Source organism: Oncorhynchus gorbuscha, linkage group LG02 (assembly GCF_021184085.1).
Source record: "Oncorhynchus gorbuscha isolate QuinsamMale2020 ecotype Even-year linkage group LG02, OgorEven_v1.0, whole genome shotgun sequence".
NCBI classification, from domain to species: Eukaryota; Metazoa; Chordata; class Actinopteri; order Salmoniformes; family Salmonidae; genus Oncorhynchus; species Oncorhynchus gorbuscha.
This window is the reverse complement of record NC_060174.1, coordinates 91,257,155-91,280,362: the sequence shown is the minus strand read 5'-3', so window position 1 is coordinate 91,280,362 and position 23,208 is coordinate 91,257,155. Positions and strand designations below refer to the sequence as shown.

Below are 23,208 nucleotides of genomic sequence, written 5' to 3'. Positions count from 1 at the left end.
ATAGCCTGGACATGACACACAGGACACATTTTAGGAGAGGACACAGGAGGGAGGCTGGGAGGGAGGTGTGTGTGTGTGCGCATGTGTATGTGTACGAGTCTGCGTGCATGTCTGTGTATGTGTCCAGTTAGCATGGTCCTAGTTCTATTTCATGGTCAGTCATAGGAGGAAGTGAAACTAAGAGGGTGAGATGCAGTCAGTGTTTGAGTGGTTACCATGGTAGAGTATCTGTTTAGTGGTAAGAATGATTGGCTTCGATGGTACAGGGTCGTATTCATTAGGGCACATGGTAGCAAAACATTTTGTAACAGAACACAAAAACAAACGTTTCTTAATGTTCTGGTTGCCTCTCCCTGTTCAGTTCATTTTCTTCCATTTAGTGCCTGATGAACATGAACCAGAGGAAGAGAAGAAATGGCTCACGAAAGACTTGAGGATTGTGGAAGAACTTGTTCATTTTTGCCCATCCCTCCTTCCATTCCTCCCTCACCCACCACTGCAACAGGGCTGTGTTCATTCGTCGCAAAACAGAAAACTGCTTGAGTTCTGGGGAGGTACTACCCAAAGACGTTCAATAAGCAACTCTCATCTCACATTCTGTTGCAAAACGTCTTGTTATGGTGTGTCCTAATAAACACGACCCGCAGCTCAGCTACACCACTAAAAGCTACTTTAAAGTTTTGACAGCTAACCTGTTTAGCATTGAAATGGGAGGCAGGCGCTCACACTCCCCAGAGAGACAAAGCAGGCATCAATAGAGGCCCCATAGGGGACTTAAACACAAACACACTAATGAGGATTAATTAACTTTGCCTTCATTCAATGCTTTCCAGGAAACTCATTGAGTATTCCACGCTAAACTGGAATGATGCCACTGCTATTGTCACGTTTGTCGTATGAAGGAGACCAAGGCGCAGCGTGGTATGCGTACATTCTCTTTATTAAAAGAATGAACACAGAACAAACTAACAAAATAACAAACGAACCGTGACACAATACAATATAGTGCTGAGAGGCAACTACACATAGTCAAGATCCCACACCAGAAAGTGGGGAAAAGGCCTGCCTAAATATGATCCCCAATCAGAGACAATGATAAACAGCTGTCTCTGATTGGGAACCATATCAGGCCAACATAGATATACAAAAACCCCTAGACCTACAAAAACCCTAGACTTACAAACAAAAACTAGATTACCCACCCTAGTCACACCCTGACCTAACCAAAATATATAGAAAACAGAGATATCTAATGTCAGGGCGTGACAGCTATGAATGCTGCTAGGAAATGTAGTTTACGAAAGTTCAGTCAATAAGGCTGGTCTGAATGGATCATCACTTTTCATTCATCTAACTCATATAATTCATATAATTCACATCGCTTCCTATCTCACTCATCAGCATAGCAGATATTTACAGGGTACAGCCAAAAGAGGAATGGCCACCCTTCAGAGCCTTGTTCCTCTCTAGTTTTCTTCCTAGGTTCCTGTTTCTACATCTGAACTGCTTGCTGTTTGGGGTTTTAGGCTGGGTTTCTGTATAAGCACTTTGTAACATCTGCTGATGTAAAAAGGGTTTAATAAAGACATTTGATTTGAATTGATTTGATGTTACCTCATTAGCTTAGCGTCACATCTCTCCTCCTATACTATTAGCAAGCATTCACCTATTAACTTCAGTCTATGAGCATTGAACACTAAGGTAATTCCACCACAGTTGCTGATTAACCTATGGGCTAACGTGCGCTATTATCACTTTCCTTTTTTTCAACCAATGGGAATGAATCTAGGGGAGTATTTACAGTGAGCTCCAAATGTATTGGGACAGTAACACGTGTTGTTGTTTTGGCTCTGCCCTCCGGCACTTTGGATTTGAAATGATACAATGACTGTGAGGTTAAAGTGCATACTGCCAGCTTTAATTTGAGGGTATTTTTATCCATATTGAGTGAACCATTGAGGAATTACAGCACTGTTTGTACATAGTCCCCCCATTTTAGGGGACCAAAAGTATTGTGACAGATTCACTTATATGTGTATTAAAGTGGTAATAGTTAGGTTTTTGGTCCTATAATCAATCATAGCACGCAATGACTACATCAAGCTTGTGACTACAAATTTGTTGGATGCATTTGTTTGTTTTGGTTGAGTTTCCGATTATTCTCTGCCCAATATAAATGAATGGTAAATCATGTATTGTGACATTTTGGAGTCACTTTTATTATATATAAGAATGGAATAGGTTTCTAAACACTTCTACATGAATTTGGAGGCTACCATTATTACAGATGATCCTGAATGAATAGTGAATAATTATGATTGAGCAAGTTACAGACACACAAATACTATAGCCCCAAGACATGCTAACATCTCACCATTACAACAATAGGGGAGGTTAGCCAAAACAACAGAAAATGTGTCACTGTCCCAATACTTTTGGAGCACACTGTATATGTCAACGCAAACCTTGTGTCTCCCACCACAGTCTTCCAACGACCTTCTACCTCCCCACCACCACTAACTGAAGGTCCGTCATCGGATCCCCATTCTCCCGGGAGGATTCAATGCCAGCTGCCCAGCATAGGGCAACCTGTCCTCACCATCTGGCACTGAGGAGCTTTCCTCTGAGACGAGGTCTACCTCAAACTATTCAATAAAATTCCATATTGTATTCTGTATTTGTTGTTATTCAGTTAAGCCTGTACTCGATTGAACTGAAGCATGTTGCAAATTAACATAATGAATGTGCAGAAACGTGTAATGACATCATTAAGATAAAGCATTTATGGGTGATCCACTTCAATGATGAGCATTTGATGACAATTTAATGTGTGAATGATTTTAATTTCATCTGGGCCCGTATTCATATAGCGTCTAATAGCAGGAGCGCTGATCTAGGATCAGTTGTACATTTTGATAATGAATAAGATCACATGTACAAGAACCTAATTCTAGATCAGCACTCCTACTTTGTCTGAGATGATTTATGAGTGTAGCTGCATAGAAAAACCTGCATTCACTCTTTCAAATCAAAGAAACAAAGTTCGACTGACTGACTGTCTCATCTCCTCATGTAGAAACCTTCAGAGTACGGTGACACTGTGTTTGTGTGTGTCTTGCCTGTAAATCCTCCTGCTCCTTGGTCAGCATCTTCTGTAAGATGTCCACCTTCTGGCCGTGAAGTGCGTTATTCTCCTCCTGAGGGACCAACGCCAAAAATGAATAATAAGAACTTTGTTCGCTTGGGGACTTCACTGACGTGCAGCAGAGGGAGAATGGCAGCTTTGGCATAGGTTTAACTGGAAATAGAGGAAACTAGTGAGAAGAGAAAGTGAAAGAGGCAGAGTGAGTGTGGATACTGAGGTGGGAAGGAGAAGGGGGAGTGAAGAACGGAAGTGGAACTGTGGAGAGAGAGGAGAACGAGGGCAACAGGAAAAACAGAAAGAGAGAGAGAAGACAGAGAGGGGCAGATATAGACAGAGGGAGACAGAGGGACCAAGAGAAAAAAAAGATATAAAGTACCAGTCAAAAGTTTGTACACACCTACTCATTCAAGGATTTTTCTTTATTTGACTATTTTCTACACTGTAGAATAATAGTGAAGACATCAAAACTATGAAATAACACATATGGAATCATGTAGTAACAAAAAGTGTTAAACAAATCAAAATAGATGTTGTATTTGGGATACTTAAAAGTAGCTACACTTTGCCTTGATGACAGCTTAGCATACTCTTGGCATTCTCTCAACCAACAGTCTCAAAGGAGTTCCCACATACGCTGAGCACTTGTTGGCTGCTTTTCCTCCACTCTGAGGTCCAACTCATCCCAAACCATTTCAATTGGGTTCAGGTCTGGTGATTGTGGCGGCCAGGTCATCTGATGTAGCACTACACCACATTCCTTCTTGGTCAAATAAACCTTACACAGTCTGGAGGTGTTTTGGGTCATTGTCCTGTTGAAAACAAATGATAGTCCCACTAAGCGCAAACCAGATGGGATGGAGTGTCGCTGCAGAATGCTGTGGTATCTATGCTGGTGAAGTGTGCCTTGCCTTCTAAATAAATCACAGACAGTGTCACCAGTAAAGCACCATCACCCTCCTCCTCCATGCTTCACGGTGGGAACCACACATGCAGAGATGATTCGTTTATCTACTCTGCATCTCACAAAGACACAGCGGTTGGAACCAAAAATCTCAAATTTGGTTTCATCAGACCAAAGGATAGATTTCCACTAAGGTCCATTGCTTGTGTTTCTTGGCCCAAGCAAGTCTCTTCTTATTATTGGTGTCCTTTAGTAGTGGTTTCTTTGCAGCAATTCAACCATGAAGGCCTGATTCACACAGTCTCCTCTGAACAGTTGATGTTGAGATGTGTCTGTTACTTGAATTCTGTGAAGCATTTATTTGGGCTGCAATTTCTGAGGCTGGTAACTCTAATGAACTTATCCTCTGCACCAGAGGTAACTCTGGGTCTTCCTTTCTTGTGGCGGTCCTCATGAGAGAAACTTTCAAAGTTCTTTACCTTTTCTGGATTGACTTAAAGTAATGATGGACTGTCATTTATCTTTGCTTATTGAGATGTTCTTGCCATAATATGGACTTGGTATTTTACCACATAGGGCTATCTTCTGTATACCACCCCTACCTTGTCACAACACAACTGATTGGCTCAAATGCATTAAGAAGGAAATAAATTCCACAAATTAACTTTTAACAAGGCACACCTGTTAACTGAAATGCATTCCAGGTGACTACCTCATGAAGCTGATTGAGAGAATGCCAAGAGTGTTCAAAGCTGTCATCAAGACAAAGGGTGGCTACTTAGAATAATGTCAAATATTAAATATATTTTGATTTGTTTAACACTTTTTTGGTTACTACATGATTCCATATGTGTTATTTAATAGTTTTGATGTGTTCAATATTTTTCTGCAATGTAGATAATAGTAAAAATAAAGAAAAACCCTGGAATGAGTAGGTGTGTCCAAACTTTTGGCTGGTACTGTATATAAAATGAGAGAGAGAGTGTCTGAAATGGCACCCCACTCCCTATAGAGCACACTACTTATTCTATAGAGTACACACCTTATCCTATAGAGTACACTACTTATTCTATAGAGTGGTATACTATATGGTAAATAGGATGCCATTTCAGTTGCAAACAGAGAACCAATTGTCTGTCATACCCAGAGGGGCAGCGGGGAGGTGATGTGGTCCTGGGGGCTGGTGGAGGAGATGACGCAGCGCTCCCCTGTTCCCCCCGTTGGTCCAGGAGAGTGGGGCGAGGAGAGGAAAGAGGACAGGTCTCCCCCCTCGCCCTCCGACAGCGAGATCTGGGCCAGCCCCGGGGGCCTCCCCAGCACTGTGAGGGCCACATAGGAGCCCGCTGACACATAGAGACAATAGGGGTCACTGCTCTATTACTTGTATGAGTTTTAATTCTTATTAGAAAAAATACATCTTCATGTAATGTCTCTCTCTGTAGCCAACTTTCAACTTATATTGACTCACAATGGCTAGCTTATTATACAGTATGGTCAGACTCATGAGATGATAATAAGACATTATACATCCTTATGACAAGTCTTACAATGCATTATAAGTGCATATAGCCTACTACAGTTTGGCTTTAAGAAAGTAAGTCTCTTGAAGAGCCTGTGATTTTTCATGTCTACGAATAATTGGATATAAAACTGTCACTTGAACTTACATTTTATTAGCTTGACGACTTCTACATGGTTTGAATGTGTTACTAAGGTCCCGTTAACCTGCAACAAAAACATAAACTACACCTAAAATCAACGTCATTCAAATGAAATACAACACTTTCTATAAGAGGACAATGTGTTCTGTCTAAAACGTAGCAAAAAATGACAAAAACAATGCAAATGGGAAGCCCCATATTAGTTCATGTTCAACAGGAGCATGTGCTCCTGACTTACAGGTCCGTTTTCAACAATATAGAGTTAAAGATAAGATAAAGAATGTCAAAAAAAATAGAAAGTGACACAATTAATAAATATACAGAGAATAACAAATAAAAATATAAAGTAAAAATAACATAGGTATACATAGGGAGTAGAAAATAACATGGCTATATACAGGGAATACAAGTACAGAGTCGATGTGCATGGGTACGAGGTAATTGAGGTAGCTATGTACATATAGGTAGGGGTAAAGTGACTAGGCAGAAGGATAGACAATAGACAGTAGCAGCAGCGCATGTGGCGAGTTTGAAAGTGTGTGTGTGGAGTCAGTATATTATGCATCTGTGTGCATGTTATGTGTGTTTGGGTGTATGTAATATGTGTGTGCATGTGTGTGAGTCCAGTCTGTGTGCATAGGGTCAATGCAAGAGAGTTAGTGCAAAAAACAGTTAGTGCATGTAGTCCGGGTAGCCATTTGATTAGCTATTTAGCACTCTTGTTTAGAAGTCTTATGGCTTGGGTGTAGAAGCTTGTTGGTTCCAGACTTGGTGCATTGGTACCACATGCTTCCTCTGACACCGCCTTGTATAGAGGTCCTGGATAGCAGAGATCTCTTTCCCAGTGATGTACTGGGCCGTACACACTACCCTCCATAGCGCCTTGCGGTCGGACACCAAGCAGTAGCCATATCGAGTGGTGATGCAGACAGTCAAGATGCTCTCAATGGTGTAGCTGTAGAATTTATTGCAGATCTGCCAAATCTTTTCAGCCAACTGAGGGGGAGAGGCATTGTCCTGCCCTCTTCACCACTGTGTTGCTGTGTGTTGACCATGATAGAGTCTTTGTGATGTGGACATCGAGGAACTTGAAGCTCTTGACCCGCTCCACTACAGACCCGTCGATGTGAATGGGGGCGAGCTCGACCCTCCGTTTCCTGTAGTCCACGATCAGCTCCTTTGTTTTATTGACGTTGAGGGAGAAGTTGTTGTTATTGACCTCCTCCCTATAGGCTGTCTCATCGTCGTCGGTAATCAGGCATACCAATGTTGGGTTGTCGACAAACTGGGTGAACAGGGAGTAAAGGAGGGCACTAAGCACGTACCCCTGAGAGGCCCCCATGTTGAGGGTCAGCATTGAGGATGTGTTGTTGTCTACCCTCACCACCTGGGGGCAGCCCGTCAGGAAGTCCAGGATCCAGTTAAAGAGGGAGGTGTTCAGTCCCCGGGACCTTAGCTTAGTGGTGTGCTTGGATGGCACTATGTTGTTGAACGCTGAGCTGTAGTCACTGAACAGCATTCTCACATAGGTGTTCCTCTTGTCCAGGTGGGAGAGGGCAGTGTGGATTGCAGTAGAGATTGCGTTCTCTTTGGATCTGTTGGGGCGATATGCGAATTGGAGTGGCTCCAGGGTGCCTGGGATGATGGTGTTGATGTGAGCCATGACCAGCCTTTCAAGGCATTTCATCTCTACAGATGTGAGTGCTACGGGGAGGCAGTCATTTGGACAGGTTACTTTGGCTTCTTCGGCACAGGGACTATGGTGGTCTACTTGAAACATGTAGGTATTGCGGACTGTGTCAGGGAGAGGTTGAAAATGTCAGTGAAGACACTTGTCAGCTGGTCAGAGCATGCTCTGAGTACATGTCCTGGTAACCCGTCTGGCCCTGCTATGAATCCTAACATCAACACCAACATCAATGCATGACTAATTGAAAATGTTACTGAAGTGAAAGTTTAGATTCACCCCCACAAACTAACAATTCATTTTCTTCACTGACACTATGCACAGCACTAAGCCATCCTGCCCTTTCAAATGACCCATTGGAATGCATTGCCATTATATGGTGTAGCTACTCAGCATCCCAGCAGAGGGCAGTGGTAAAGTATGGAGGGGGCCTAACCCATGACCCACGACCTACTGCAGTAGCCTGTAGGGTTCTCTTGTCTGAGACAGAATTCAGTTTTTCCTAAATACTGATCTTTGGTTTAGCATTTTCCCCACTAAGGGGCAATCACCAGTTGCTACAGACACACATGATAACATACACACTATACACACACGTACGCATGGATTTTGTGTTGTCGATATGTGGTAGTAGACTAGTGGCCTGAGGGCACACATGTGTTGTGAAATCTGATGTGAAAGGTAATGCAATGTTTTAATTGTAAAGAACTGCCTTCATTTTACAGGATTAATAGGGCTCCATAACAAATACAAATACACACATTTTTGGAATTATAAAATAATTATCTGTACCCATTGATTCTTAAAGAATATAACTTATAAATGGCTCATTAGTTTAACAGTTGTACCTCCATTAGAATCCTAAATAAGCATGTTTTACTCAAATTTTTGTAAAAATAAATAAATTATGTAAACAAAAACTACATAGCTTCAAAACATGGTTAAAACTATATCTTGCATCCATAGCTCTGTATGAATTTGAGAGTGGCTACATTTCTCCAGCCCCATCCCTCAGATTTCTACCAAAACAGAGGCAGGGATCAGGGTTTGTTATTGTTTCAATTGCGGATTGCCCCTTTAAAGTAAGGATTGGGGAGGGGAGACTGATCCTAGAACGGTAACTTGGGAAAACTTCACCCGGAGAGGTGTCTGTTTTAGAGATAGTGGCAGGATGAAGTTGCCCCCTTCACACTGATCTAGTGTCGGTTTCGCATTTTGGTTCAAATGCATGAGGTAAGATTTTTGGGAAAATAAACTGATCCTAGATCTGAGGCTAAGGGTAATCTCAGGAAACGTGGCGGGAGACGTGTTAGAAAACGTAATACACGACTAGCAAAGTCTCCACCCCTCCAAATGAAAACTCTCAGCGAGTTTCGGGCAAATCTATGGGCCAAATGTCCCCTCCCCTTCCAAAATTTGAAAGATGCGAGCACCAGCAAAATCATGATTTGTCCAAATGATCAGAGATTAAAAATCTGAGTACCGAAACAAAGTTCCTCGTTAGTCGTCCCGTCCCACAGTCTGTCGACAGATCAGACCTGGATTCAAATACATATATATATTTGAGCATCTGTATTTTTAAAAAAAATTTTTATGTTAGTGTATAAGAGTATTTTCAAATACACAACCAAAAACAAGTACTTTTATTTGAGAATTTTAACAGTTATTTGTAAAAACCAAATAGTCTATAAAACTGTACATGAGAGTATTTTCAAATACTATTTTCAAATATTATTTTCAAATACCTGGGTAAAATGCAAGAGAGTGTATTTTTAAGTCAGTCTGAAGTTTACATACACCTTTAGCCAAATACATTTAAACTCAGTTTTTCACAATTCCTGACATTTAATCCTAGTAAAAATGCCTTGTTTTTAGGTCAGTTAGGATAACCACTTTATTTGAAGAATGTGAAATCTCAGAATAATAGTAGAGAGAATGATTGATTTCAGCTTTATTTATTTCATCATGTTGTCAGTGGTCAGAAGTTTACATACACTCAATTAGTAATTAGTAGCATTGTCTTTAAATGGTTTAATTTGGGTCAAACGTTTCGGGTAGCCTTCCACAAGCTTCCCACAATAAGTTAGTTGGGTGAATTTTGGCCCATTCCACCTGACAGAGCTGGTGTAACTGAGTCAGGTTTGTAGGCCTCCTTGCTCGCACATGCCTTTTCAGTTCTGCCCACAGATTTTCTATGGGATTGAGGTCAGGGCTTTGTGACGGCCCTCCAATACCTTGACTTTGTTGTCCTTTAGCCATTTTACCACACTTTGGAAGTATGCTTGGGGTCATTGTCCATTTGGAAGACCCATTTGCTACCAAGCTTTAACTTCCTGAATGATGTCTTGACATGTTGCTTCAATATATCCACATCATTTTCCTGGCTCATGATGCCATCTATTTTGTGAAGTGCACCAGTCCCTCCTGTAGCAAAGCACCCCAACAACATGATACTGCCACCCCCGTACTTCACGGTTGGGATGGTGTTCTTCGGCTTGCAAGACTCCCCTTTTTCCTCCAAACATAACGATATTCATTATGACCAAACAGTTATACTTTTGTTTCACCAGACCAGAGGACATTTCTCCAAAAAGTATGATCTTTGTCCCCATGTGCAGTTGCAAACCGTAGTGTGGCTTTTTTATGGCGGTTTTGGAGCAGTGGCTTCTTCCTTGCTGAGCGACCTTTCAGGTTATGTCGATATAGGACTCGTTTTACTGTGGATATAGATACTTTTGTACCCGTTTCCTCCAGCATCTTCACAAGGTCCTTTGCTGTTGTTATGAGATTGATTTGCACTTTTCGCACCAAAGTACGTTCATCTCTAGGAGACAGAATGTGTCTCCTTCCTGAGCGGTATGACGGCTGCGTGGTCCCATGGTGTTTATACTTACGTACTATTGTTTGTACAGGATGAACCAGACTTGTGGAGGTCTACAATTTTTTTTCTGAGGTCTTGGCTGATTTATTTTGATTTTCCCATAATGTCAAGCAAATAGGCACCGAGTTCTAAGGTAGGCCTTGAAATACATCCACAGGTACACCTCCAATTGACTCAAACAATGTCAATTAGCCTATCAGAAGCTTCTAAAGCCATGACATTTTCTGAAATTTTCCAAGCTGTTTAAATGCACAATCAACTTAGTGTATGTAAACTTCTGACCCACTGGAATTGTGATACAGTGAATTATAAGTGAAATAAAAAGTCTGTAAACAATTGTTGTAAAAATGACTTGTGTCATGCACAAAGTAGATGTCCTAACCAACTTGCCAAAACTACAGTTTGTTAACAAGAAATTTGTGGAGTGGTTGAAAAACGAGTTTCAATGACTCCAACCTAAGTATATGTAAACTTCCGACTTCAACTGTATGAGTATTTTCAAATACTTTCCGAGTATTTTTCCAAATTAATTACAAATATTCAACTACTTGTCTTTACAAATAAAATATATCTGAATACTTATTTCGAATGTACCGTATGTGAAAGCAATTCAGATATTTTACATTGTATTTGAAACCAGGTCTGCGACAGATGCTACTGCCATTTATGTTACATGCATCTGTCCACGAGATATTAGGCTATGGGCAATGTCTAGGATAAGTGTTATGGGCCCCAGAGAGGGAATGAGCCTCACCTTGATGATCCTATCACCCGTCTGGACACCCGCTCGCATGGCAGCGCCATCTGCGGAAGAGGACAGGACAGGCAAAGGTAGTGAGAATGATAAAAGGTTAATGATATTACTGTATCTGACTGTATTGTGACACCTCCAGATATAAATCCAATATATTGTATCCTTGCCTTGGGTATCAAGACTGCATGAATATATATTTACATTGTGCTATGCTCCCAATTGAACACATTGTGCTAACATCAAAGGTTTCCACCTCCATGATATACAATTAAATTACCTTGACATATAATAAATATACAGTTGAAGTCGGAAGTTTACATGCACCTTAGCCAAATACATTTAAACTCAGTTTTGCACAATTCCTGACATTTAATCCTAGTAAAAATTCCCTGTCTTAGGTCAGTTAGGAGGACCACATTATTTTAAGAATGTGAAATGTCAGAATAATAGTAGAGAGAATGATTTATTTCAGCTTTTATTTCTTTCATTACATTCGCAGTGGGTCAGATGTTTACATGCACTCAATTAGTATTTGGTAGCATTGCCTTTAAATGATTTAACTTGGGTCAAATGTTTTAGGTAGCCTTCCACAAGCTTCCCACAATAAGTTGGGTGAATTCTGGCTCAATCCTCCTGACAGGCCAAACAGTTATACTTTTGTTTCACCAGACCAGAGGACATTTCTCCAAAAAGTGCGATCTTTGTCCCCATGTGCAGTTGCAAACCGTAGTCTGGCTTTTTTATGGCGGTTTTGGAGCAGTTTTACTGTGGATATAGATATTTTTATACCCGTTTCCTCCAGCATCTTCACAAGGTTCTTTGCTGTTGGTCTGGGATTGATTTGCACTTTTTGCACCAAAGTGCGTTCATCTCTAGGAGACAGAACACGTCTCCTTCCTGAGCGGTGTGACGGCTGCGTGGTTCCATGGTGTTTATACTTACGTACTATTGTTTGTACAGATGAGCGTGGTACCTTCAGGCGTTTGGAAATTGCTCCCAAAGATGAACCAGACTTGAGGAGGTCTACAAATTTTTTTCTGAGGTCTTGGCTGATTTCTTTTCATTTTCCCATGATGTCAAGCAAAGAGGCACTAGGTTTGAAGGTAGGCCTTGAAAAACACCTCCATTTGACTCAAAGGATGTCAATTAACCTATTAACTTAGTGTATGTAAACTTCTGACCCACTGGAATTGTGAGACAGTGATTTATAAGTTAAATAATCTGTGAACAATTGTTTGGAAAATTACTTTTGTCATGCACAAAGTAGATGTCCTAACCGACTTGCCAAAACTGTAGTTTGTTAACATGAAATGGTTAAAAACGAGTTTTAATGACTCCAACCTAAGTGTATGTAAACTTCCAACTTCAACTGTACATATATTTTCATATGGGTGGCCCCAGTGGGAATCGCACCAGTGAACCTGCTGTTGCAAGCACCATGCTTTACCAATTAAGCCACACCATACCTCATCATAATTGAATTGACTAAGGAACAGGAAGGTGTAGATTAGAATAGGATGGAAAAGGACTTACCCTCTTTGACCAACTGCACAAATACAGGGTTGTCTCCGCTCACCGTCAACCCGAAGCCGTTCTCATCTTTCTGGATGATCACACAACGCTGGACAAGCCCTACACATAGACAGACAGAAGAGAAAGAAATATTGTGTTACACACCATCACACACACAAACAACACACAGACATACACTCGGGCTGGCACCGTTAGAGGAATCAAGGACGGTGAGTTGGGACAGGGTGTGCATGATGGGGCACAATATGCAATGTGGGTGTCAAACTGTTTTCCTATATACAGGTATAAGGCAATGTGTCTCCTTGGTGATGGAGACACTCACTCAATAGATCAGGTCTGTTTTGTGGCTAGTCGTTGTTATAAAATGATGACGATGAAACATGAGGCTTTTGAAGCTTCTATTGAGTGGCAGCAATGAATGATTGATACCTCAAGGGTATTACCTGGTTTCAAATACTTAATACTACCCAGTTGTGAAAGTACTTCACTCTCTTCTTCAAAAGCCTTTAATAGATGGATGCATTTTTTTAAAGGGATCGTTCTGAAAAATTGCATATTAGATATTTGTTCCCTGAACTTGAAGGCAGTCTATGCACAAAAGAGACAAACAAAAGTATTAGTGTGGATTGCAATCACTCCTTGTCCATAGACTGCTTTCAAAATAAGGAAACAAATATTGAAATAGTTTTGCTAAACTATCCCTTTAATATCCGTATGATGCTTTGATAGGCTGTTGTAAATAATGGCATAACACATGACCCTCTCGGAACCCAGTTTGATGCTCACATAAAGACATGTTGTTTGTGGAACATTGATATCAGGACACAAGTGGCAACAGCACCCTCTGTCATGTTTGTTTGAACACAGATTGTGAGTTGTTTGACTTTCAAATAGAGAGAGACACACGGATTCACATTCGTAGATTGACATTGATTCACCACACCAGTAAACTTGCAGATGAGTTTCACTAACACTATAGTTCATCCAAAACCATATCATCATTATAAACAGCGAGTGCATACTGTAAACAAAGCCAAATGAAAAAGCAGATTAAACCAGTAGTCCAGGTTGCAGGTAGCCTCTCGTACGAACCATCCTGATCTCGCAAGCTTACATTCTGATTCGTTATCTGTGAAGCAAAACAGAATGTAAGCTCTCGAGATCAGGATGGTTCATACGAGGCTAGGTTGCAGGAGGTACAGTAAGAAATTGTGCACTGTCAAATAATGGCTAATGTTGCAACCCAGCAACAGATGTAATCCTCAACGTATTACTGTGTGAGAAAATGTGGTGCTGTCTCACTTTGAAGCACTTTCATGGACAGTTCAGCCACAGTTTTTATTCACATATTTGTTTCCTTACCTTGAAAGCAGTCTATGAACAAGGAGACTGCAGTCATTGCTTTGGTTTTGTTCAACTAGACACGGACACTAACTGATATTATACAGCATTTTTCTCAACATAGAAAAGTCATGGATGGGCTGTACAAGTTTTTTTCAGGCTGCCTTATTTGGGGAAATACTTTTTGGGATGGAAAAACGTTTTCAGTGTAAACTTAATATAACGTATGTAGAAAACATATTGGACCTATATATTTTTAAATAAGATATATATATTTTTAACTAACAATCACCAAAATAAAAGCAAAACAGTCAGGGAGAATCTACAATTGTAGAAAATGATCCATTCAGGAGTATTTTTGTCATGACATGGGGCCCCCATTGACTTTGTTAAGTCACTCAGATGGCATAAGAACACAGCATAAGCCATAGCAAAATCTGTAGAATTGCAGGAAATTTGCTTTAAAACAGCAACATTTTGTCTCTTGCGAGCAAGAGGAGGGCCTCCAAAAAAAGGGGTCGATGACCTTGCTAATGGCCCAGGCCCACTGCCACACCCCAGCCAAACCCCTCACCTAAGCCCCATTTCAATGCAGAAAAAAATCCTGCTGTTTTGGCAATTTTATAGTAAATTAGTGTAAATTCAATGTCATGCCAAAATCACATCAAAGTCACTTCAAAGTTATTGGGCTACACAATCCCTTTAAAAAAATGATCTGGGAATGAAAATGAAAGCATGCTAACCGGGGGACATTGATTTACATTGTTTTTTTTTTTGGTTAGAAAATTATAACATTAACAGTTGGGGGCAGTAGCTAGCTTCACAACACCAAAGCATGGATTTCAGTCTTTCCAACCATGAAAATGTAAATAAATAGGTAATTCGGCTGAACTCTCCCCTCAACATCTCCTGGTAGCATTCCGTCATCAACCCAAACATCTTCCTTCTCGCTGTTCTGGCCAGGTAACACTAAAACATCCAGACAATGTTTCTCAACACTGTGGGAAAGTTCACTGCCAGGGCAATGAGAGGCAATGGTTCAATAAAGATGAAATAAAAGGAGAACGAAGGGGTGTAGGACTCGTGTTAGTACGTGTTAGTATGTTAGTGAACAACATGGCAGAAGAACTGGGGACGTCGCAAAACAAAACAGCCCCCACACACGAACGGGGTGCATCTCAATAGTCTAAAACGGCAACTTCCACTTGACTCCCTTTGTTTGCACTGAACTTAACAGGTGGGATAGGTGCTATTATGGTGAAAAAAAGCCTAGTGCTAGTGAATCGGGTTTTCACCTGTCCACTGTCCTGTTCCCTCAGATCAAATGAAGGAGAGGAGACAAGAAAAAGATAACACTTAGAGACTTTTGAGACACAGCCATTAAGACCATCTTACCACAGGGTTCGGAGGGGCTTCCCTCGGCTACTACACAGCCAGACAGCTGCACAGGCACGTCTAGTACAGCACGACACAGTTCACATGGTAACGTAAAAACACAACCAGGACACACAGAGGAGAAAACAGAGCAAAAGACAAGAAAATCTAAAACATTGGGAGGAGAAAAAAACATGGCAAAAAAAAGAGTGAGTCTTCATGTACCAGTGTGACTATACACCTTACCTTACAGTGTGTGAGCAGTCAGTCTGAATTCTGTTGCAATTAGTAATTGTTTTATTGAATGTATGTACAATACCAGTCAAAAGTTTGGACACACCTACTCTTTGAAGCGTTTTTCTTTATTTTTACTATTTTCTACATTGTAGAATAATAGTGAAGACATCAAAACTATGAAATAACACATATGGAATCATGTAGTAACCAAAAAAGTGTTATTTTATATTTGAGATTCTTCAAAGTAGTCAACCTTTGCCTTGATGACAGCTTTGCACACTCTTGGCATTCTCTCGACCAGCTTCATGAGGTAATCACCTGGAATGCATTTCAATTAACAGGTGTGCCTTGTTAAAAGCTCATTTGTGGAAATTATTTCCTTCTTAATGCGTTTGAGCCAATCAGTTGTGTTGTGACAAGGTAGGGGTGGTATACAGAGCATAGCCCTATTTGGTAAAAGACCAAGTCCATATTCAAATCAAATCAAATTGATTTATATAGCCCTTCGTACATCAGCTGATATCTCAAAGTGCTGTACAGAAACCCAGCCTAAAACCCCAAACAGCAAGCAATGCAGGTGTAGAAGCACGGTGGCTAGGAAAAACTCCCTAGAAAGGCCAAAACCTAGGAAGAAACCTAGAGAGGAACCAGGCTATGTGGGGTGGCCAGTCCTCTTCTGGCTGTGCCAGGTGGAGATTATAACAGAACATGGCCAAGATGTTCAATTGTTCATAAATGACCAGTATGGTCAAATAATAATAAGGCAAAACAGTTGAAACTGGAGCAGCAGCACAGTCAGGTGGACTAGTTATGGCAAGAACAGCTCAAATAAGTGAAGAGATATGACAGTCCATCATTGCTTTAAGACATGAAGGTCAGTCAATCAAGAAAATGTCAAGAACTTGAAGAAAGTTTCTTCAAGTGCAGTAGCATAAACCATCAAGCGCTATGATGAAACTGTCTCTCATGAGGACCGTCACAGGAAAGGAAGACCCAGAATTACCTCTGCTGCAGACTGTGTGAATCAGGCCTTCATGGTCGATTTTCTGCAAAGAAACCACTACTAAAGGACCCCAATAATAAGAAGAGATTTGCTTGGGCCAAGAAACACAAGCAATGGACATTAAACCGGTGGAAATCGATCTTTGAGTCTGATGAGTCCAAATATACGATTTTTGGTTCCAACCACCATGTCTTTTCGAGATGCAGAGTATGTGAACGGATGATCTCAGCATGTGTGGTTCCCACCGTGAAGCATGGAGGAGGAGGTGTGATGGTGTGTGTGCGCTTTGCTGGTGACACTGTCTGTGATTTATTTAGAATTCAAGGCACACTTAACCAGCATGGCTACCACAGCATTCTACAGTGACACGCCATCCCATCTGGTTTGCGCTTAGTGGGACTTTCATTTGTTTTTCAACAAAACACACCTCCAGGCTGTGTAAGGTCTATTTTACCAAGCAGGGGAGTGATGGTGCTGCATCAGATGACGTGGCCTCCACAATCACCCAACCTCAACCCAATTGAGATGGTTTGGGATGAGTTGGATCTCAGAGTGAAGGAAAAGCATCCAACAAGTGCTCAGCATATGTGGGTACTCCTTAAAAACTGTCGGAAAATAATTCCAGTTGAAGCAGGTTGAGAGAATGCCAGGAGTGTGCAAAGCTGTCATCAAGGCAAAGTGTGGCTACTTTGAAGAATCTAAAATATATTTTGATTTGTTTAACACTTTTTTGGTTACTACATGATTCCATATGTGTTATTTCATAGTTTTGATGCCTTCACTAGTATTCTACAATGTAGAAAATAGTCAAATAAAGAAAAACCCTTGAATGAATAGGTGTGTCCTAACTTTTGACTGGTACTGTATGTATTTATGTATGGACATGTAGATAACGCTTCATTGAAAACAACTAAACTGAAATAAATGTAACTGAGGTTAAGAATGATTTTTTAAAAGCAGAATAAAAAAAGAAGGATTCTGAGGAAAGCCAAGCCTAAAATGGCTCTCAGACAAAGAAAATGAAGGCATAAAGATAAATGTTTCTTAACTTTCTTTGTATCAGCGACCAGCAAGCCATGTTCTTTCCTCCTTGCGGGACAGTTTACATTAAAACAAACTCTTTAGAACTCCCAGATTAAAGTCTCAGAGACCGGGCAGCATATCATGGACCGGCACAGGTTGAGCTATTGAACGATTGTTTCTTAGCATGTGAGATACACACTACATGACCAAAAGTATGTGGACACTTGTTCACCAAACATTTCTATTCCAAAATCATGGGCATTAATATGTAGTTGGTCTCCTATTTGCTGCTATAACAGCCTCCCCTCTTCTGGGAAGGCTTTCAAATAGAAGTTAGAACATTGCTGTATATATACAGTGCATTCGGAAAGTATTCACACCCCTTCACTTTTTTCCACATTTTGTTACGTTACAACCTTATTCTAAAATGGATTAAATTGTTTTTTCCCCTCATATCCCACATAAGTATTCCGACCCCTTTCTCAGTACTTTGTTGAAGCACCTTTGGCAGCAATTACAGCCTCGGGTCTTCTTAGGTATGACGCTACAAGCTTGGCACACCTGTATTTGGGGAGTTTCTCCCATTCTTCTCTGCAGATCCTCTCAAGCTCAGTCAGGTTGGATGAGGAGTGTCGCTGCACAGCTATTTTCAGGTCTCTCCAGAGATGTTTGATCTGGTTCAAATCCGGGCTCTGGCTGGGCCCCTCAAGGACATTCAGGGACGTGTCCTGAAGCCACTCCTACGTTGTCTTGGCTGTGTGCTTAGAGTCATTGTCCTGTTGGAAGGTGAACCTTTGTCTCAGTCTGAGGTCCTGACCGCTCTGGAGCAGGTTTTCATCAAGGATCTCTCTGTACTTTGCTCCGTTCATCTTTCCCTCGATCTTGACTAGTCTCCCAGTTACTGCTGCTGAAAAACATCCCCACAGCATGATGCTGCCACCACCATGCTTCACTGTAGGAATGGTGCCAGGTTTCCTCCAGATGTGATGCTTGGCATTCAGGCCAAATAGTTCAATCTTGGTTTCATCAGACCAGAGGATCTTGTTTATCATGGTCTGAGAGCGCTTTAGGTGCCTTTTGGCAAACTCCAAGTGGACTGTAATGTGCCTGTTACTGAGGAGTGGCTTCCGTCTGGCCACTCTACCATAAAGGCTTGATTGGAGGAGGGCTGCAGAGATGGTTGTCCTTCTGGATGGTCCTCCCATCTTCACAAAGGAACTCTGGAGCTCTGTCAGAGTGACCATCAGGTTCTTGATCACCTCCCTGACCAAGGCCCTTCTCACCCGATTGTTAACTTTGGCCGGGCAGCCAGCTCTAGGGAGAGTTTTGGTGGTTCCAAACTTCTTCCATTTAAGAATGAGGGAGGCCACTGTGGGGACCTTTTTGGGGACCTTCAATGCTGCAGACATTTTTTGGTACCCTTCCCCAGGCTGGTGCCTCGACACAATCCTGTCATCAACCTCACGGCTTGGTTTTTGCTCTGACATGCACTGTCAACTGTGGGACCTTACATAGACAGGTGTGTGCCTTTCCAAATCATGTCCAATCAATTTAATTTACCACAGGTGGACTCCAATCAAGTTGTAGAAACATCTCAAGGATGATCAATGGAAACAGGATGCACCTGAGCTCAATTTTGAGTCTCATAGCAAAGGGCCTGAAAACGTATGTAAATAAGTTATCTGTTTTACATTTTTTTTACATTTGCAAAAATATCTAAAAAACAGTTTTTGCTTTGTCATTATGAAGTATTTTGTGTAGATTGATGAGAATATTCAATTTTATAATAAGGCTGAAACCGAACAAAATGTGGAAAAAGTCGAGGGGTCTGAATACTTTCCAAACGCACTGTACCTCCTCTCTATAGGCTGATTCGTCACTGTTGTTTATCAGGCCTACAACTAGGACTGGGCGATATGGCCTAAAAATCAAACTTATGGCCAATTCACGATAAATATATTGATAAAAAACTAAAAAAGGTTAAATAACCATTGTTGCGCAATTAAAAATCAATTCACTGCATTTCAAACTGTCAGGAATAATATAATGAATTCAAAGCTTGTAAAATTATACCTAAGCTAAATATAAGTTTTCCACAAACATAAGACCCACTCATCATTTCATTATTTTATCAAAATAGTTTAACCTGCTTTTTTGCAATTGTCACTGATCTGGCTTTCAAGTCAGTCTACGAAAATGTCCTTTTTGTTACAAATTAACCATGCACAATGCAGTGCAAATCCACTAATAATGCCCAACATCTGGTAAGTGTCACGTTCTGACCATAGTTCTGTTATTTTATTCTTTGTTTTAGTATGGTCAGGGCGTGAGTTGGGGTGTCTATGTTTGTTTTTCTATGTTTGGTTTCTGTTTTCGGCCTAGTATGGTTCTCAATCAAAGGCAGGTGTCGTTAGTTGTCTCTGATTGAGAATCATACTTAGGTAGCCTGGGTTTCACTTTTGGTTTGTGGGTGTTTGTTTCCGTGTGAGTGTTTGGGCCACACGGTACTGTTTCGGTTTTCGTTCGTTCGTTCGTTCACTTTATTGTTTTGTATTTTAGTGTTCAGTTCGTTTCTTCAAATATTACATCATGAACACTTACCACGCTGCGCTTTGGTCCAATCCTTCTTCCACCTCTGATTGACTTTACAGTAAGAGGCATTAAAGAAAATTAACACAGGTTTTTAAATATTTGCATTCTGTAAAGGCTTCCTTCTTTTCACTCTGTCAATTAAATTAGTATTGTGGAGTAACTACAATGTTGATGATCCATCCTCAGACTTCTTCTATTACAGCCCTTAAACTCTGTAACTGTTTTAAAGTCACCATTGGCCTCATGGTGAAATCCCTGAGCGGTTTCTTCCTCTCCGGCAACTGAGTTAGGAAGGATGACCGTATCTGTGTATGCTCATTGCACATTCATAAAACACAGACTAGACCGCTAGCACCCTACAGTACTTGGCTAAAATTGGAGGGATTTTGGTGCTGTGCCTGTCTGAAGAGTAGACTACCTCATCACATGACTGGGGCTCAAAGCGCACTATTAACCAGTGTGTGTGTGTGTGTTTCATCCTCAGACTCCAGCAGCCATGATGTGTGTGCGAGTGTGAAAGTATTATTGTGACTGTGTGTGTTTGAATGTGTGTATGTACATGTGTGTGTGTTTGTGTTTCATCCTGCTGCCGCTCCTGTTTCCCCAGCCGAACAGAAGATAAGCATCAGCCTGGTGCTGGCTGTTAATCTGGCTGTCAGCTGGGGAGCCACGGTGCTCCCATTTGACCCCCCCCACCCCAGACCAAACATTAACCCCTAGTCTCCAGAGTGGACCTTTAATAACAGGGTCCTTATTCATTAGGTATCAAATGGAAAAAAAGAGGGAGGGAGTACGTGAACTTGGACAATAAGAAACGATTGTTTTTTTTGCAAAACATTTTCCGTTCCCAGGGTCGTATACATTAGTGCACAGCGTAGCAAAACGTTTTGCAACGGAAAACAAAAACGAACGTTTCCTATTGACACGTCCAGGTAGTCCCGTCCTGCTTCGGTTTGTTGTCTTCCGTTTGGTGTCTAGTAGCTCCCTCCTAGGCTATAGCATGTCATCGCAGCATTTATCACATCGACACGCTGCATAATTTACATTCAATTATCTAATGTGTGTTAGTGAGTTATCACCAGTAACTGACCGACAGTAATACACTGCACCAACCAAGTGGAAAATTAGATTAGACATTGAAATGGATTGAGGTGTGTATTATATTTTGTGCTTACGCAGTTTGTTCAATGAGTGTATGTTGCAAGTGTGTGCAAGTCCTGTTTTCTGTTTGTTTGTGTGTGCAGGACCTATGTTGTTTGTGTGTGTGTGTATGCTTGTGCGTGCACACTTACCTGTAGGGTCAAACTCATGCACAGGTGGGACTGTGTTTTTGTCACTCTTGGGTTTCTTGTCTGGGGGGTGGTCCTTGCTGAGAATGCTAGGGGTCCTGGGAACACACAACCACAGATGGCATGGTGAGAAACACACACACACACACACACACACACACACACACACACACACACACACACACACACACACACACACACACACACACACACACACACACACACACACACACACACACACACACACACACACACACACACACACACACACCAGATTTTGCACGTCTGTGCAGGTTTTTAACCAGGCTTTTAAATTTCAATATTGGTGTAAAATGTATACTTAAAATGTCACTCTATTCATGGAACGACCCCATTATATTATACTTTTAATATTATCTGTTACAATACTCTCTCAGACATACTGTATATTAGACACCTGGGACTTAGACCCTTTACCAGACGAAATAGAGAGCCAAATCCCTGCGGCTTAGGAGGAAGACTGCACCATCTGATTCTAGATACGTGAGGTGTCATCTTAACATGCTTATCAGGGTGTCAGGCACGTTATGGTGTCCAAAAGCCTCATAATATCAGACTAAATCAACTCAAATACAGGGCAGCATCTGAAATGGAACCCTATTCCTTATTTAATACAATACTTTTAACCAGGGCCAGGTCAAAAATAGTACACTAAATAGTGAATAGGGTTCCATTTAGGACGCATACCAGGTGACCCAACTCTTAGGGGCATATCATTTATTTTGTGGTAAGACATTCTAGTTTTTGGTTCATCTGGAGGTCATGATTGTAGTCCTTTGTGATTGACAATGTAGACAAACATTTGCGAAGCAAGGAAAAAACTCTGACCTGGTTGCTTTTTTGGAAAACCTGTGAAAACAATGACGAGAAAGGATTAGAAAACTATTATACTATTTGTCATTGGTAAAACCCTGTTCTAAGTGTACAGTGCCTTCATACCCCTTAACTTATTCCACATTTTGTTGTGTTACAGCCTGAACTCCAAATGGATTAAATATACTTTTCTTCTTACCCATCTACACACAATACCCCTTAATGACAATGTGAAAACATGTTTTTAGACATTTTAGCAAATTTATTGAAAAAGAAATACAGAAATATCTCATTTACATTAGTATTCACACCCCTGAGTCAATACATGTTAGAATCACCATCAGACAGCCATTTTCTTTCCATAGATTTTCAAGACGATTTAAGTCAAAACTGTAACTAGGCCACTCCAGAACATTCAATGTCATCTTGGTAAGCAACTCCAGTGTAGATTTGGCCATGTGTTTTAGATTATTGTCCTGCTGAAAGGTGAATTTGTCTCATAGTTAGCAGGTTAGCAGGTTTTCCTCTGCTTAGTTCTATTCCATTTATTTTCATCCTAAAAAAAAACGTCCTAGTCCTCGCCGATGACAAGCATACCCATAACATGATTCAGCCGCCACCATGCTTGAAAAAAATGAAGACTGGTACTCAGTGATGTGTTGTGTTGAATTTGCCCCAAACATAATACTTTGCATTCAGTGCCTTATTTAGTGCCTTATTGCAAGCAGGATGCATGTTTTTTTTGTTACTCTGTCATTTAAGTTAGTATTGTGGAGTAACTACAATGTTGTTGACCCATCATTTTTCCTATCACACCCATTAAACTCTGTAACTGTTTTAAAGTTACCATTGGCCTCATGGGGAAATCCCTGAGCGTTTTCCTTCCTCTCTGGCAACTGAGTTAGGAAGGACATCTGCATCTTTATAGTGACTAC

The 23,208-nt window shown here is 41.0% G+C and overlaps 1 protein-coding gene across 4 annotated transcripts in view; it reads right to left on the bottom strand.

Annotated features, from left to right (window-relative positions):
- The window catches only part of arhgef12b (Rho guanine nucleotide exchange factor (GEF) 12b), a 118,587-nt gene that overhangs the window by 44,028 nt on the left and 51,351 nt on the right, over positions 1-23,208 (bottom strand). Inside the window, exons 2-11 of one of the 4 annotated variants that reach the window (XM_046326913.1) lie at positions 22,289-22,309; positions 21,425-21,519; positions 15,299-15,358; positions 12,563-12,661; positions 11,030-11,079; positions 8,878-8,964; positions 5,714-5,771; positions 5,190-5,389; positions 3,120-3,197; positions 1-5 (exon numbers count right to left, since the gene is read on the bottom strand). The exon at positions 1-5 is cut by the window's left edge and continues 115 nt beyond it. In XM_046326913.1, the coding sequence (XP_046182869.1) occupies positions 1-5; positions 3,120-3,197; positions 5,190-5,389; positions 5,714-5,771; positions 8,878-8,964; positions 11,030-11,079; positions 12,563-12,661; positions 15,299-15,358; positions 21,425-21,519; positions 22,289-22,309 (753 nt within the window). The remainder of the gene's footprint in view (positions 6-3,119; positions 3,198-5,189; positions 5,390-5,713; positions 5,772-8,877; positions 8,965-11,029; positions 11,080-12,562; positions 12,662-15,298; positions 15,359-21,424; positions 21,520-22,288; positions 22,310-23,208) is intronic. The other 3 variants (XM_046326923.1, XM_046326932.1, XM_046326941.1) reach the window with 3 other exon arrangements.